Raw genomic sequence first — 19,122 nt, forward strand, 5'->3', positions numbered from 1 at the left:
CTTATGTATTTCATATTTCAATAGTGGAAGGAAGTGTTAATTTTTTCAAAAGAATACGATATCGAAAGTACAATACATTTATCGTCTGCTGAGGAAAGGATCTGTGATGAGGCGATAGTAGAGATCCTGGTGGTTAGCAACTATCTATGGATGCGTATTTCAACTGTCTATGTTTGCATATTTAGTAAGTATTGAGCTTCGTGACTGTATATACTAGACTGTGATGGCGTCATGTTTAGTCCCGAAGTTACGCTTGTGTAATAATAGAACTGATTATGTAATCTAACGCAATCTTATGTTGGCTACCCTGAATCTTGACTCAGCATACTACAGTGATCCTCTCACGCACACTTTTATGATCTATTGTAATATAAAAAGGTCCTGTATACGAGTACACAAGCACAGTTTTGTTCAGACTGCAGCACCATGCCTATCGACTTCTATTACACCTTGGGGAGCTCACCATGCAACTCCGTGAGGCTCCTGGCCAAAGCATTGAAACTGGATCTCAACATGAAGATGATAGACTTCGCAAAACAAGAACATCTGTCGCCCGCATACCTCAAGGTATATAATTATAATTAGTTTTATCCCGGAGACATCACGGAACTAGTGGCAAAACATAGAAGGTTATTTAAGAGTCAGGAAAGATCATTGTATTTTCAAGGAAACTATTTCAATTGTTTCACTATTATTTAAAATGGAATAAATAAACAGTAATTCTAGCTATTCTTGAGTGAGTTGATGTCTCTTTTTTACGTAAATACATCTATGCTGAAGGGTAATTAGAGATAAAGTGTAAGACACGAAAATATTTAAGATCCAGCGTTGCGCCAAATTCAATTGTCAACTGCTCAGTAACGGACCTCACAGAAAACGATTTTATAAACAGTTGAATAACCCGTGATAAGTTAAAAGCAATAAAGAATGGATAATAAAACACACACAAAATGAACACAAATAAAGACGTTTAAAAAGTGAGTTTTTTTTTCCATAAATTTTATTAACTGATTCTTTTTAATTTCAAACTTTTTGTGTATCAGTGATTTGTTTGATCAAATTTAATGATTGTATCGATGTGTTTTATCCTTCACATAGATGATTAAAATTTGAAACACTCCATTTACAAAATCCGTCACTAAGGGTGGTATTCATAGACATTTCGCAGCACGCGCTACGAGCGTACTAAGCTAGCCCCGGCTAGCCACTGGTTACTAGTACAGAATTCAAATCATATCCTATTGCTAACACTGATTTATGAATACGAAAAACGCTGATAATCCACCGAAAGCCCGCGCTAAAAATGTCTATGAATACGGCCCTATGAAACGGTGACGTAACTCCCGATTTATTGCAGTGTCATTGTGATAAGCAATTTTCACGTTTAAAAATAATAATTTCTTTCTTTCTTTCTTTCTTTCTTTCTTTCTTTCTTTCTTTCTTTCTTTCTTTCTTTCTTTCTTTCTTTAGGCGTATTTACACCGGCGTAACACTGTTGGCAACATAAAATTTTATTGACTAATGTTGTGAACAAAACTTGAAAAAGCAGTTGTAATTTATTGGCAACAAATTCAGAATAAAAAAGTGTTCCTTCACCAAACGATGGACATCAGAGAAGTGTTGGAAACATAATATAGGGACATTTCAACGGAGTTATGGAACAATATACCAACCGATTTGAAAAAATTGAGATATTTTCACAAATCTGTTGTTGGCTGGATTATTTAACTCGAAAAAATCAAGAATGCAATATCTGCATTTTTCTGCTATATAAAAGCAAAATTAGTTTATTGCAAAAAGTTAATTTATTTATTTCGCTTTGCAATATTAATTCAACTGCTAGTCTGTTATTAAAAATCGGTTAGCCTTTTTAATATTATTTGTGCTGTTTTGGGTAATAGTATGAATGTTACAATACTTCTTGCAATAAAATGTTTAATAAAAACTAGATTTATTTCAATGGTCAATATCTCGAAAACAGGTTTTTGGCAGTTGGTCTTTTATTGCGTATCTCCGTCCATTCTTAAGGTACATTTACATGGGTGCAACATTGATATAAACACAGTTATAAGCATTTAATTTTGTTTGATGCTTAAGGTTGCATGCTTTTAATCCCGTGGATTTCGTTTTTTGATAATACTTGGGCCTATAGGCCTATTCCAATATAGAATGGAATCGAGAAATTACTGTTATTTTAATATAAAAGCACAGACGACGGCCAGTTCCGTGGAATGTTTAGCGTGAGGATAACAACAATGGAAACAAGAAACATGATGCATGGTAAGAAATTTCAGAAGATTTAAATACAGAAAAAATTGAGGGAGCACAAAAAGACGGAGAAGTAGAAGAGTGTAATGGCAGAGCTTTACTCTGAAAAGGGAAACTCAGAAACCATCAGGAAACGGAACTGGAAAGTTTATTCTTCAAAATAGCTCAAAATATTTTTCTCTCGCTATTCTGAACTAAACTAAATTCTGACAACAATATTAATTTGGTTTAAACAGCATGCTGCAGCAAAATGTTGTCAACATTAAATTTACTGTCAACATAGATATGATGTATTGCCAATAAATGTTACGCCCGGTATAAATGAGTCGTTTGTCTTGTTTTATCTACCATTTTGATATCAACTTACAACTCAATGTGATGCAGAGGAGATTGTATCTTTGGACTAATACTATACAGCCATATAATGCGGACCCCATGACTTTTGTAAAATTCTCGCATCGCCGTGAACACCATGCAGTATAAATTAATCGATAAACTCTTTTTTTTTCTTGCTGCCCCTTATGATAGAGTCACACCAAGAACTAATCCAGTGCGGGAAAATAGCTCTTGGTAACGGATCGAATGGATAAGTAAGAGCTCCGGCATGTAGCTCCAAAACGTTGGATATCTTTACATCTAGAGCAAAGCGTAAATGCCTGATAACCTCACACCATACAGTAAATATTGTTGGTTTCGTTCTGTTACGTTTGATGATGAACATACATTTACCTACTGCTATAGTAACGTGTCCTATAACTTAAGTATTCCACTATAATTAACAATGAATATGTATTTGTTCCAGATTAACCCTTTACACACAGTTCCAGCAATAAGCGACGATGGTTTCGTCGTGGCTGAGAGGTAAGAAACCATTAATTCATCCTGTCCTTCCCAGGAAATACATAGACCTAAACCCGACTAGATTTGAATCCGCCTCATATAAAGCAAACTTTGCAGAAATACTGTCATTCCTGCTTACATGTACCAAGTATTTTTCCAATGTTTTATCGTTTTTTTTTTCCATTAAAATTAATTGCCCTTGTTGATCTAGAGCACTGGTCGGCAAAGATTACGTCAAATAAAATGCAGTCTGCAATACACCAGCAAAGGGGAAGGTACGAGGGGAAGATACCCACACTGCTTAATATTGAATGAATAAGTGATGGCTAAGAGGAGGGAGATCATAACTTACCCATCCGCCCTGCTCGTGTATTAAACATTTGTCTCATTGCAGGAATATGTGTGTGTCTAATCGGAAGTACCTATCGGACAGCGACACCCTCGGTTCTCTTCACTGCGCATGCGTGCTATTTTACAAGGTATGTGACAAGGTCAGTAGGTTAGTTTGAGGGAATATTACGTGACGTGAAGCCGAGGATCTTTAATCATTGAAATCTTTTCACATATTCCTCGGCCTCATATCACTTAGGTATCCCCTCAACTAACCAACTAAACTTGTCACATACCTTGTAAAAGACCACGCATGCGCAGTGAAAAGATCCGAGGGTGAGATTTATCCACTCGTGTGTCGCTGTTCGATAGGAACTTCCGGTTTGATACAAAAATTTCCTGCAATGAGACAAACGTGTGTATTAAGGTGTTGACTCGCGAGTCACGAAATGCCGATCACTGTTCTAGCGCTTACCTGGAAGGAATATACTCGAGCGCTGTTTGTTAAATTGATAAAGGTCATTTATTTATTAAGGAGATTCAAACAATTAGTTCCTGCCAGTGCCTTATTAAAATTCTATCGTGTTCTTTTTTCCTCAGTTTCATTTGAATTATGAAATTTTACTGTGGGGATTTAGTGACTCTGAAAAAAGACTTTTTCTTCTTCAGAAAAAAGTTGTTCATATTGTTAAGAGTGTAGCCCAAAAGAACATTGTAAACCTTATTCAATTGATTTGGTATTCTGCTTCTTATTGTATGTTTTTGCTATCGATATTCATTTATGAACATTTATATGAATAGTCCATGTTTCTGGTACTCATAATACGGCACATAATCATGAGACTCGAAATAACCACAATCTGTTCTTAAATGTAGATTAACCAGGGTTTGTAATAGTCATTCTGTTGTGGGTATAAACATTTTTAGTAAAATTACTATTAACATTATAAATATTAATAAATTAGAGTGTTTAACGCTAAATTAAAAGATATGCTCTTTAGCAGAAACTTTTACACAGTACAAAAATAATGTGGAATGCAATTTTAATTAATTTGTATGTAAATAGTTTTAATTTTGACTAAGCGTATCGTAATTTTGTATTATTTAATAGCTGCTAAATAAACTAAATTATATCCTAGATGTTGCATGAGAAGATAGAAGTTCAAACTAAATCCAGCATAATGGATTATAGAGGGCGATAAAAATATTTAGCATGGTTATCTCTGAGAGGAAAGACAAAGCCGAGAGGCAAGTTTCTTAGGTATAAGAACCCTATCTCTGTTAAAGGACTTAAAGGAAGAAATGTCTCCCATTTCTCTTTCATATTCAATTTCAATGCTGAAAACTCTACAGACGAAAACTTTGTTATAGAGTACTACTATTGCTACTGCTATAGTAGAGGAGGCAAGACCTGTCCTGTGACCTTATCATGTACCGTGGGTATATCTATCACCAATGAGTACGGAGGGGGAAGATATGTAGGTTTTTGTCTGAGTTGAACTTCCGTGTTGATAGATTCGTATAATATTAATCATCATGAAACACACTCTCTTTCTGGTAGTTCATTCTTTCCCGCATAACACAACTCGCATGCCAGGTCTCGCCTCCCAATCTGTACTACTCTACTGCATAACTACACTAGAATGGATCTAAGGACGACCGACAACACAAAGACTACACAGACCATGTAATCAAGGATAGATAAAATTCGGCCAGATTGAAATCCATTCCAAACACTTCCACGTAGCGTCAAAAGCTACTTAAAAATTGTCTTCCTCATATCCTAATTCAAAGGTGACGATTGCTTGAAGTAAAGAGAGTAATAAATGCATTAACTTTATGATTTCATAACGTCTAAAGACGTGTACGTTTTATTACCTAACCATGTGCTGCCTTTAAAAGATACAAGGTTCTGCCTAGTCATGATGACAGTGAGATGTTCAGACAATAGATCGCGCTGCTGCTAATTCCAAGTAATGATTATAAACCGACATTAAAGAGTGATTAAAACAACCAGCGCCTAATTGAAGAATTGGGCCGAATAACTGTTTATGTTACAATCTGCTAACTATGTAGGAAGAACAAAAATATGACATATGACGCTCATAAATTTACTATCGGACGGGCAACGTAGACCGTTATTCCATCAATATGTTTTGTACACTAAGTGAAGGATACGATTGTATGTTCTTGAAAGTAATATTACACATCATATGTGTTTGTAACATTTTTCACTCCACAGAAATGCTACTGGGGAATACAGACAATAAAGAGTTTTATACAATCAGAATATTATGAAATATACAAAATCAATAAAAAGGTTAAATTATGAAAAAATGATTATGACATATATTTTTAAATCCTATGTATTAATATGAATTAACACCATTTAATTTATTAAAATTACACTCAATGTCATATCTATACAAATAATAAATCTGTAACCAAGATTTTTCTGGTAATTTTCGCTTTTTCAAAAATAATTGGTGCCAACATGTATAATTAACCATCCTGAGTCCAAAAATCGTTTTTTTTTTGTTTGTATATCTGTCTACTTGTTTGTATGTTTGTTGCCTTATCACGTGATAATGGATGAACTGATTTATATGAAAATTGGAATATAAATTAAGTTTATTCTAACTTAGATTTTAGGCTATATGGCATTCAAAATACTTTATTTAAAAGGAGGGAAATAAAAAAAAATCGAAATATTTCACTTCTTATTGATTTTTATGAAAAATTTACATAACAAAAGTCTCTTTAAAAATGATTTCCGATAAGTTTTAGTCTGTGCAAAATTTTGATAGGACCGATAATTAAATACATGCACGAGTTTAAAATAACAATGCGTTTTATCATCGCCCACCTCAGATAATAGGCTATAAAGAAATGAAAACAAATGACTTCGTCTATAAGGAGCCTTGCACAACAACAAACGGAAGCAATTCTCAAATCTTTCCTATTTTCTGCCTTCCTCTTTGTCTCCGCATATGATCCATATATCTTAATGTTTTCTATCTGATATCTTTTTCTACTCCGTACTCTTCTCCCGTTTACCATTCTTTCCACATCATGCTATGCTTGCAGTTTTTCTTTCTCTTTCGCATCTTAAAAGATCACAGGGGGCAGCGTGCAGGTGAGGAGAGTGGATTTTACTAATGAAGCCCTCCGGACTTCACCGAAAGGGTTAAAGATCAGTTCTATCAAGATTTTTGACCCGATCAGAGACCGGGAAATCTAGCCTTTGCCCTCCACGAATCAGAAAACAATAATTAGTTCACAAGGCTAAGGTAGAATTCTTGCACAGGTTCCCACTAAAAAAATTAATAGCACGGTTCCAAGAGGCAGCCTTTCCTTGAATACATCTAATAAACTTCGTTTTGTGGCATAATTTTAAACAACATAGTATCCCTGGATCGATGCCAATAACATCGTATTGTACTATAATGTTATATTCATTGGTTTCATTAGCGTAATTCCAATTTCATAATTTGGTATTTCCTTACATTTACAGTTTTCGAAATGTATTCACAAATTGCATAACTTACTTCGAGTTATTTTACTGGACTGTATATTAATTGCATTCACAGCCGTGCGATTCTCAGCTATCTGGTGGAGAAGTACGGGAAGGACGATTCTCTATATCCAAAGGATCCCAAGAAGAGGGCTGTAGTGAACCAAAGACTCTACTTCGACATCTCCACACTTTATGGCAACTTCGCTTCCTATTATGTAAGTAGATGTTGCTGTCTACTTCTGTTTATCTACCTAGTTTTCTAGTTTATTTATTTATTTAAATTTAAATATACAGAACAAATAATATAATTACAAACAAGATAAATAGAAATAAAATAATACAATCAATATAAAAAAGGAGATACAGTAGTATTAACAAAATTTGAGACCAAATGAGCAGCGCTCATGTTCGGTCGCAGTTCAGATATAATATTAATAGGCCTATAAGAGAATTTAAAATAAAATAAAATAGGAAATAAAATTAAAATTACAGTTACAGAAATTATCTTCTTCTTCTTCCTAAACACGGTTTAGGCCTTTGCGACCTGTTCCGAGGCTAATTAAGTGTTTTCAGTCAAATTGGTCACTCCATCTTCTCACCGGTCTCCCAACGTCTCGGCCTCCAAATGGTCTGTAAAAAAAAGCTTGCCGTGGAAATCTTGAAGGACTCATTCTTAATACATGTTCTTTCCATTGCTTCTGATATCTTTGTATCTCTTCCACCATATCCTCCTGTTGTAGTTGGTTTCTAATATCTTTATTACGTAGTCTGTTTCTTCGGGTAACTCCCAGTGTTGATCTCAGGAACATCATATGTGCTGCTTCTATTCTTGATTTATCTTTAGCTCTTAAGACCCAAGTTTCACTTGCGAATTTTAGGGCTTGTTTTGAAGTAATATTATGTATTCTTAGTTTAATTTCTTTTCTCATACCTTTCCCAAAATGTCTTTTTATACAACCATTTAATTTATTATATTTTTGTAAATTCTCTTCTATATCTGTTTGTACGCTCATAGTTGAGATTTTAGTACCCAAGTATGTAAAATTTGAGACCTGTTCTATAACTTCCTGATTTACGACTATTTTTATTCGTTTTTGTATTTTTCCTTTGAGGGCCATTGATTTAGTTTTTGTATTAGATATAGTCATGCTGAAATCTTTTGCTATTTTATTCAAATTATTAACCGCTCTTTGTAGTTCTTCGTTTACCGCTAATATCACCTGATCATCTGCGAAGCATATCGTGTCGATATTTCTTTGATTTAATAGGATACCTTGTGGTTCCCTTTTGCTCCACTCTTCTATTATTTTGTTCAGATATAGATCAAATAATATTGGCGATAGTCCACATCCTTGTCTCAATCCTATATTGACATCAACATTTATCTTTTTTGTTGTATCTTGAGCTAGACTGATTTTCGTTTTGTGGTATAATGCCTTAATGGAATTAATCAAATTTTTTTGTATTTTATATTCTTCCAAAATAGTCCATAACTTTTTTCGGTCTACTCTGTCATAAGCCTTTTCGTAATCTATAAACACTAGGCAGGTTTCTAGATTATATTCTTTCCTTTTCTCTAATATTTGTTTTATGGTAAAGCTTGCATCAGTGCATGATCTGCCCTTTCTAAATCCGTTTTGTTCTTCTCCTATTATATTCTCAGCAAATGGTTGAAGTTTCTTTTTTATAATATTTGCGTAAATCTTATATGCTGTATTTAACAGAGAAATCCCTCTATAGTTTTTACATTCATTCTTGTTACCTTTCTTATGTATGTTGATTATTATTGCTTCAGACCATTCTTCTGGCATTTTTCCTGAATTCCAGATATCATTCATTAGTTGTACCATTCTCAGTTTTAATTTCTTGCCTTCATATTTCCATAATTCCGTGTTAATATTATCTTTTCCAGGAGCCTTCCTATTTTTTGCTTCCTTTAGTATAGAAAATAATAAAAAAAATAAATAAATAAAATAAAATAGGAACTAAAATTTAAATTACAGCGGCAAAGGAATTATATAATATAATATTAACACTAGAGATACACACAGGCTATAAATTTATTTAATCAAATTGAAGATATTAACACGTTTCTAATTTTCTTGTTAGGCCTATATGTTAGAAGTTCTGGGTGTAATTTAGCTAAAGCATTGTACAACCGAGGGCCAAAATTAATGCTATGCTTTAGACCAGCAGATGTGAGACATTTAGGTTCTACTAATGTTGAATTAATATTTCGTCTTGTGTCATAATTATGTGTCTGTAATATAAACTTATTACGATTTTTGTGATAAAATTTTAACATAGTATACTTATAAATTTGTCCAATATTAAATATATTAAATTCAGAATAAATTAATTTATTGGATAATCGAAACGTTTCTTCAAACAAATTTTAATTATTCGTTTTTGTAGTAAATTTAACGGACTAAGATTAATTTTTTTACCTCCACCCCAAACAATTATACCATATTGAATGATAGACTGAATAATGGCCAAATAAACATTTAGTGTCCTGGAACTTTACATTTTCAACGTTTCGGAACTGCATAGAAGTCCCACCATCAGAACGAACAGACAGGTAGGAGCAGAGAGGCAGCCTACCCTGTTGAGCTCTTTATGTGTATCTCCTCCATGGAAATGAGCTCTATAATAATTATTTACATTTAATTTAATAGGAGGAGCGTAGAGTAGCCAGATGTAACGAACCGAACACAGAAGGCGATCCCTCTCGTCTTACCTTTCTCATTGATCACATTCGCCATGTGTCGGACCATCGGATCTATGCCCCTTCAGCGCTGTCGTCGTTCTTGGAAATGTTAACGCCTCTACTCACCCCATTCCACCAGCTTCTCTCCCACTATGTCAAACAGCAGACCACGAACCTTGTCGAATAGGGATGTTGCCAAACTTCCGTCAAACAGTGTCATGTCTCTTGAATATTCCTTATAATAATGTAAGGTTAATTATTACTTATTCATAATTTAATTTAAGTAAGTCTAATGACGCTGATTGACTTATGCAAAATGCTATTACTTGCTTAATAATATTTCTTTCACCACTCCGTGCTACAGTATTCATGTTGAGTTGACAACACTGGACTGCAAGTGCAAATAAACTGTCCCGCAAGAAGGCTCAAAATTGTGAGTAGTGGGGAGAGAAAGAGAGAGGGATAGAAAAGAGAGAAATAGGAATACAGGGAGGGAAATGAATTGCCAAGGCTGAAAAGGAATTAAGGTTCAGTTCGCATATCTTACGGGGGCACAGATCCGATGGTCGGACTATATGCCTAAATACGCATATGTCACATAACATAGACTACTTTTTATATTTAGTCACTTTTTTGTTGGTTATTTAATGACGTTGTATCAACTACTGGGTTATTTAGCGTCGATGGAATTGGTGATAGCGCGATGGTATTTCTGCGAGATAAGGTGGTGGGTGAAACAATGTCCCACTGTATTAGCGGAATTATTGGAAGTTTTAATAAATTCTTAACACTTCGGAACATGGAGTTATTTCAAATTTTATTTTAATTTCCCATTGCACTAAGAAAACACATCCTTAAAACCAACAATGCTCTTTAAACTTCAAATCTTTGATTCAATCAACTTCATAGTGTTTTCTTTAAAAGAAAGAACAAACCAAATTTACAATTACGTCTGATTAAACAACATTAAATTAACAATAAATAGTTCCATCTTGAGTTTTGCGTACACTACTTTTAACACTTTATTACAGAAGATTGATAAATGGGCAACTTACTAGTATTATATATTTAAGCACGTGGTCGTACAGCTGTTTCGGTATATACACCATCATCAGAGCCTACTGGATCAAGCATCATCTTGATATCGCTGCCTGCTGTAAGGGTGTGTTTGTGTGTTGTCATGTGGAGTCAAATAGTGAGTGTTCTGAAATTGATCTGTGTGTTGAGAATTTGATTTGGGTGTGTTTTAGCGTGTCTGCATATTTCATATTGTTCTAGTGTGTTGAGTTTTTGGTTCTTGGGTTGGATGTGTAGGATTTCCATGTCTGTATTTATGTTATTGTATGTATGGTTAGTATTAGTTATGGCCCACACCTGTGGAGTAACGGTCAGCGCGTCTGGCCGGGTACGAATCCCGGTCGGGGCAAGTTACCTGGTTGAGGTTTTTTCCGGGTTTTCCCTCAACCCAATACGAGCAAATGCTGGGTAACTTTCGGTGCTGGACTCCGGACTCATTTCACCGGCATTATCACCTTCATTTCATTCAGACGCTAAATAACCTAGATGTTGATACAGTGTCGTAAAATAAGCCAATAACACATAACAATAGGCTTATTAGTTAAGTGTTCGGCATATATAGATGTATTGTGTCCTCTGGTTATTGCTTTAATGTGTTCTTTGTAGCGTGTTTGGAATGATCTGCCTGTCTGTCCAATGTAGAATTTGTCGCAACTATTACATGTGAGTTTGTATACGCCTGTGTGGTTATATTTATTTGTTTGTGTTGTTTGTGTGTTGTTTTAACAATAACAACTGAATAAGAATTATTCCCTTTTAAAACCTTCAATACATAATAAATATAACCAGCTCATAATCTCAATACTCTGTCAGAACCAATCTTAATATCAGCTAACCATTACAGCATACGGACTTACAATATGGATTCCTTTCAGCCTACCCAAACCAGGATAGCACAACCCATCTTCCAATCATAAGTTGAAAAGTTATCATCATTACCAACCAAGAACACCAAAACCCTTTTGGTCTCAGCTGATGGCTCGAGCTCTAGACAACTGACAGCACCAGCCCGCACCATCAGCTGGCGGCCCAAGGAGCAAGGACGCATGCGCACAGAAAGAAAAAACGCACAAGCTCAAACTCATATAGAAAGACCATTGATACATATTATTACATTCTGCAGAATTACAAAGAAAAACTACTGAGACATACCGTTACTTGGGTTCGCCATAGATTACCTGACATTCGCCTTATTATTGGAGAAAACTTCGGAAAAAACCCAACCAGGTAATCAGCCCAAGCGCGAATCAAACCCTCGCCCAAGCGTAACTCCTGATCGGCAGGCAAGCGCCTCAGCCGACTGAGTTACGCCGATTCACGTTTTCCTACATCGATTTCTTACAACCACTATAATGTTAGGTTATTAATTTAATGTTCCAGTTTGAAAATATTTGACTTTACAGTACTTGAATACAAGACTTTAACATGTATCTGTGCTTATTTCAAGTATCCAGTCTTTTCCACCGGCAAAGTGGGTGCGGAGTCCTACCTGACCAAGCTGCAAGAGGCCTACCAGGTGCTGGACAAGTTTCTGGACGGACAGAACTGGGTGGCAGGGAATAATCTTACCATCGCTGACATCTCACTAACCGCCTCTGTCACTGCCATGCAGGTAATATATCACGCCTCATTTATATTCCGACAGTAGTTATATTAGCTACATACACACTGGAATGGAATGGAGCAGAATGAAGTGGAATTTTGTAAGGGGGTACTACGACCCATCATTGCGACCTTCCAAGATCTATTGTGCTTACCTTCAAACTAGGCACATTCCCAAACCCATACTGGCTGACTGCACTAAGGTTCGCTGCATATTCAGGTTTCGAACTAGCAATCCTACTCGCTCCAGGCCAGCCCCCTCCTTGTGTCACCAACCGCCGTTTGGGGAATCCTGAGGAATGGAGAAATGTTGACGGAATGATGTAGATGCCTAATATGGGAAAACGGGAGAGCCCCGAGAAAAACCCCAACTGGGATGTTGTCCGCCACAAGTGTCGCTATGGATTTTTCAATGACAAACCACAGACTTTACCGACTCTCGAACCCTGACCGCCTGCTTGGAAAGGTGTTGGTTCAATCTCTGCTGAAAATGAATCAGTATTTTCTTTATCATAAATTCAATAACGGCGCTTGATGAATCATCAGACATATGAGCCGTTCAGAGCAGAAGCGGTGTAAGTCAAAATTGGGTGATGACGTTTAAAGTAAAAATTCTGTAAAATACAGCGCGAAGTAGCAATTAATATGTCCTTCGTGCTATCCACTGACTACTAATAGTTTAATTAAATGGAATATGAATTGTTACTTTGCGCTGTATTTTGCAGAATGTTTACTTTAAACCTCATCACCAAATTTTGACTCACACCACTTCTGCTCTGAACGGCTCATATTTTTCTAGCATTAAATTGGTGGGAATATTTATTCCTTTCTCCTAGTTACGAAGGTACTAAAAACAGAGATCTCTACATCTTTGTTTTCTTAAGAGTGTCTAAAAGCGAAGAAAGTATTTATAGGCCTATGTATTTCATCATAGTTTTTATATTCTTAATTGGTTTATGAAAAAATTACGAATCTATTTTTAAAGTCTTAACTCTGATAAATGATCAATAACAGATAAAATAATTCCTATCGGAAATTAATATATTTGAAATATCTTAACACTGGATGTAGATCCACATCACATATATTCACACGACATACATTACTTCATAATTAATTAATTTTTATATCACCATGAACACTGATTTCCATATTATATAGTTATTCCTCATCTCAACTCCCAGTTCACTTTTTTCATCCCTATGTCAAATCTGTCTGTAAGGAGATGATACGCTTTTGGGATCAGTTTTTATTATACCACTACATATGCTTGAATAGCTTTCATTTGTTACATGTCAAATTAAATTTTGTGCGAGATCGTGCGTATTTGCTTGTTTTCCACAAAGAACCAATACGCGGTAAGTGTGAAATACCACATTCCGTATTCCCAACGTAACACACGTAACAATTTCCCTCTTCTTACCGCTTAAGCGCGACATTCATTTTACTACTTTAGGCTTTTAACATATTATTTTTAGAGACGTTTAACATAGTAATAATTATAAATTGGAAACTTACCACTGCATTTTCACCTAAATTGCAATGTTAGTTATTGCTTTTAAATATTTGCAAAAATTAAGTAAAGTCTACTACTCCACGAAACTTATTGCATTCCTGATACAAGTAACATTAAGGAAGCCGTGAAAAAATCAACGAGATTCCAGATGCGGATGTTATTGCTGCAATATGTTATATAAATAATATTGTTAAAATATTAAAATATTAAAATTATTATAGACTGGGGGGAAAAAAAAGACAGACGTATATCACGGCCTGCTGGAATATAGTAAACACAGAAAACATTTTATATCAACAAGATATTTTGGTTTTCCGAAGTTGGCGTCATTAAACAGAAGCCAACATGGAGATTTCATTGCAACTAATTAAAAATTCGTCTGTCAGATATGTAATAAACGATCTTCGCACAAAATAATGTACGATACACGAGCGGTATGTTTGTTTTCATGTTCTCGGAAATTAAAAAAGCTCAACTACGTTTCGCTTTTTCAATCTTTTCCTCGACCATGAAAACGTCAACATACCGCTCTTGTAACGTATATTACTATTGTCAAAGCCATCTAAGTAAAAATTATTATTGTTATAAAAATGACGCCCACTTACTCAATGCAGTTTAATGTCTGTTAAAGCCAAGAACCGTACTAGATCAAAACAATATGACGTCACTGACTGATCTGCGATTAGTTGAAAACCAGAACCAATACCAATATACGCTATAAAATATAGTAGGGTAAATATTTCAATATAACTAACGTTACATTAATGTGTACTTGATTTTTTCTGTTTACCACGGCGTAGTGATACATTAGTATAGTTCTTGCTTTGGATAGATAATAGTTTATTATTCAAAAAGTAGGGCAGACTTGGCTAATTTCGTGATACTAAGGTTTTGGTGCAAAAATAAGGTTCAAATTTAAAAAAATAGTGTTTTTAATGTACGTACATTTTTAGATTTCAGAACGTTACATGTCAGCATTTTTACCTCAAATAAATTTATACAATATTTATAAATAAGTAATATAAATAAACAAAACAAAATTAGCACTCTAGAATGGTTGGCGTCGTGATAGTACAAGAGTATTTTCGTGATAGTCCTTAAATTAAAAAAAATTATACATATTCAAACAAATTTTAAATTCCTCAGTCAGATTCATACCTACAACCCGAACAATTAGAGTTCTTCCGGATTTTGAAAGGCCTTCACATATTTCATGAAACATTGATCGCAACTGACGCATCTTTCACCATGCTTGTCGTACTAGAAATATCCTGAGCAAGAGCTGTACAAATCATTAGGCTTATCATTCGGCTTTTCTTTAAGCACAGGTCATCTTTGTTTGGTTCCTGAAGATGTTGCTGTTTCGTTGTCTACCTCTTTTAACTCACTTGAGAAGCTGAAAATGTCATTTTCATTGGCTGTTGCTTTAGTCCCTTCTGGTTCTCGTCGAACCTGATAAGAAAAAGACGAGCTTTATCTGCGCAGTTTTCATTTGTTTAAGACACAATCAATTGTCTCTTTCATATAATTTATATTGTATTTCTTTCCACATTTGATTATCTGTCATCTGCAACATTCTCGACGTGCCCAATATATATCAGAGATGTTATGAATATAGACACAAATATTTTACGTTTCATGCATTTGATATTTCTCCCACTGGAGTGTGTTGTTATAGTATAGAAAAATTTTAAAAGAGAAAAAAGTGGCATCGTGGAATGAGAAAATCGCCGAGAAAATAACCTCCCAAGATAAGGTTCTGTTACATAATCAGTGCATTGACAGACATATATTTTTCACCAAGAAGTAGACAATGTTAGTATTTACCATTGAAAACAATTTGAACCACAAAACACAGCAAAAAATACTCCTCTTTTAACAAAGGAAATCGCATGGTGTATTAACTCACAAATTCAAAGCTATAGATCTCACAAATCAAGTAATTTCCAAAAAAAAAAAAAAAAAAAAAAAAAAAAAATGCGCTCACGTCACTGCAAGAGCGCAGTGGGCATAATCTATGTTATAGTACATTTTCTGCCATTCATACTATACTGTACCATCAAAGTTACATTTGTCGCTGGTATAATTTTGTGATAAATTTAAAAATAAATATCACGAAATTAGCATGTCACGAAGTTAAGGCTGGTTCACAATAAACCGGAAACGAGAATCGGAACGGAAACGAAAACGGTAAAATTGTTAAAATGCGTACATTTAAATGTGAGCATTCACAATTAACGAAAAGCTTGCCGGAGCCCGGGATCGGGAACGGAGAGTTGGCCAAGTTTCAACTTTGGCGTTCACGTTTCCGATCACAGCCCACTAGATTCATTCTATTGCCATCTAAAAGCTATTTTGTCGTCGTATATTTTGTAGCAAGAAGACCGTGACATAACCTATGCATTATTTTGTTCTGTGCTGTGCATCATGGAGCAAGTTTTATTTGATGAGATTCTAATTTTGAGTGTTGAGGAAAATCCTCACGTTTACGATAAGCGGCGCGCCTCGTATAAAGATGAGAATACGTACGTGGCTTTCAATAGCTGCGTCTTTGAACACCGATCTTAAGCGAATCATATTTTATTACTGTATTGGTTGTATTACATACTACATATTCATGCTTCAATTCAATAACTACTGTTGTGTTCATTTTTGTTCTATTACAAATGTTTCTTCTCTAATTATTTTACGTAATGGTAGACTTAAAATAGGTTGTGATAATAAAGATGCATGGGCATGTTTATAGTACCGTACATAATGAAATGTTTCAATTGAAATTTCGAAGTTGGTTAACCTGTGTTTATGTCGGCTGCCTTGTACTCATGGGAGAATGCCATTGGTCAATTATACACAAATAATATCAGAATGCGTAATATCGACTTTACATATCGTTATTGACATGCATATCGATATGCATAGTCGTCTACGTTCTCGGATTATTGTGAATCAAAAATGTTCATATTCACGTCCTCTGCTTCTCGTTTTCATTCTGGTTCTCGTTCCCGGTTTATTGTGAACCAGCCTTAAGCCAAGTTTGTCCTATATACAGGTTCATTCAAAACTTACGTTACGAAAGAATAAAGTAGATAAAAGGTATACTAAAACAAACAATGTGTAAGCACTCGCGTATATTTTAATATTGTTTCTTCTCCCATTTTTCCTTTAATTCATTCATTCCACTTAATAGTCATGGAAATATTGGGTACATTGATGTACAATAAGGTCCAAAAGTCTTGTCACCCTCCCCTTGTTTGTATGTTGATGTGCATCCATTTTAAACATGTCATAGCAGATATGTGACAATGGTTGATACTTTACGTTCCCGCTTGTTTAGTGATCCAGAATATCAGTATGGGACCATCATTGTCGCGGCACAAAATGATGCGGCGCCATGTCCTGTATAAAATTTTCCGCAGCAAAGGCGGTGTGGTTTCCCTTCGGGAAATAATCAAGCAGCATGTCTCGAAACCGATACCAGACAACTGAAGATTTGAAGCAAGCTGTTAGGGAGGCATTCAAGGAAATCACACCGCCTTTGCTGTGGAAAATTTCACACAGGACCTGAAGCCGCGACAATAATGGTTCCATACTGACGTTCTGGACCACTAAACAAGCTGGAACGTAAAGTATCAACCATTGTCACACATCTGCTATGACATGTTCAAAATGGATGCACATCAACATACAAACAATAATAATAATAATAATTTATTTAATACTTTACACTTGAGCTACATTAGGCATTGCAGCCCGAAAGAGCAGAAGCTCGTGCTCGGGCGCAGTTCAGATCAGTTATACAAAATATATCACAAAATTAAGAGAGTTCATTGAGCACAATAACATTAATAAGTGGTAAAATAATACAGCATGTAATAATAGGGTCTATATACAAATAGAAAATACAAAAGTACATAAATATTAGAGTATCAATTTTTAACTCAATTAACTTAAACAATTAAATAATTAATCTGATTTGTTTCTTAAATCTATGTGAGTTAAGTGTACTTAGCTCAGGGTAAGCTCTAATTAATTCATTATATATTTTGGGTCCAAAACTTCTGCTGTGTTTTAATCCGGCAGTTGTGTGGCATTTCGGAATATTTAGAAAGAAACTGTAATTTTGTCTGGTATGGTATTCGTGAGGATCAAATTTAAATTTATTGTGGTTTTTATGGAAGTAAATCAGCAATGTTTGTTTATAAATTTGTTCTAGATTTGATACACCAAATTCCTGAAAAATTAATTTTGTTGAGTAATCAAAAGGTTTATATAGACACATTTTGATAATTCTTTTTTGGAGCAAATTTAAAGGATGGAGAGTCGATTTTGCCATTCCTCCCCAACCTAAAATACCATACTGAATTGTTGATTGAAACAGAGCTAAGTACACAGTACGCAGAACATAAACAGGTAAATAAGAGCGTAGAATGGAAAATTTGTGGATTGTATTACGCAATCTGTTACACAGGAAGGAGATATGCTTGTCCCATTTTAAGTGTTGGTCAATAATAATGCCTAAATATTTAACTTGTGAGGATATACTCAAAGCGTTACATGTACAAGGGGGGTGGGGACAAGACTTTCGGACCTTACTGTACATGGATATAAAATAAAACACATTACAGTCTAAGGAAAGTACAGTACATATTGTATTTTACTAATAATTTATTTCGAGTATAAGTTTCACGCAATCATTGGAATTTTCTTAAATCCTCTGTTAATTTTTTTATAGGCGGTTGGTTTTGACGTGAGCAAGTATCCAAATGTGACCAAGTGGCTCGGAAATATGAAGAAGCTCGCCGGATATGACGAAATCATCGTGAAAGGAAACGAACTGCTTAAAGCTTACTTTGATTCCAAGAAGAAGTAAACTTGGTGGATTATATAATTTTTAACTGTCATATTGTGCAGTCTCGATATAATTATATTTGCAGGTTTTAAATAATAATTCTGTTATCAAGGTTATTTTCATAAAATATGCTTTTTGAAGTGATAAGATTGAGCATGTAACAAGAATACTTTTCCATAATATATACGTACAGTACTTATTTGGTAAGCTTATTTTTCTTTCTTTTACCTACAATTCTGCCGCGCCTTCCCCCCCCCTCCTTCCCACCTAATTTTTGTCCCTGCACGTTGGAATAAGAAACAAACAAGACTTGTAATGTGTGAACTTATTTTAAGGAGAGAATTGTTACTGTTATTTGAGACATACAAATATCAGTTTCGTCTTGCTTTCTATTGAGCGAACTGATTAAAAGC

The 19,122-nt window shown here is 34.8% G+C and overlaps 1 protein-coding gene across 1 annotated transcript; it reads left to right on the forward strand.

Moving 5' to 3' along the window:
* Positions 1-317: 317 nt before the first annotated feature.
* On the forward strand, positions 318-18,908 carry LOC138712317 (glutathione S-transferase D5-like). Its single transcript, XM_069843947.1, has 5 exons — positions 318-567; positions 3,071-3,129; positions 7,029-7,170; positions 12,190-12,354; positions 18,593-18,908. The coding sequence occupies exons 1-5, from the start codon at positions 427-429 to the stop codon at positions 18,728-18,730; spliced, it is 645 nt and encodes a 214-aa protein (XP_069700048.1). The 5' UTR covers positions 318-426; the 3' UTR covers positions 18,731-18,908.
* Positions 18,909-19,122: the final 214 nt, after the last annotated feature.

The sequence above is a fragment of the Periplaneta americana genome, chromosome 13, assembly GCF_040183065.1.
Source record: "Periplaneta americana isolate PAMFEO1 chromosome 13, P.americana_PAMFEO1_priV1, whole genome shotgun sequence".
Taxonomy (NCBI): Eukaryota; Metazoa; Arthropoda; class Insecta; order Blattodea; family Blattidae; genus Periplaneta; species Periplaneta americana.

Excerpts from the sequence above, each read along its gene's own strand:
- LOC138712317 (XM_069843947.1), top strand. The coding sequence starts at position 427 with ATGCCTATCGACTTCTATTACACCTTGGGGAGCTCACCATGCAACTCC. Across the intron at positions 568-3,070 it reads TGTCGCCCGCATACCTCAAG|ATTAACCCTTTACACACAGT; the intron begins GTATATAATTAT and ends TATTTGTTCCAG. Across the intron at positions 12,355-18,592 it reads CCTCTGTCACTGCCATGCAG|GCGGTTGGTTTTGACGTGAG; the intron begins GTAATATATCAC and ends ATTTTTTTATAG.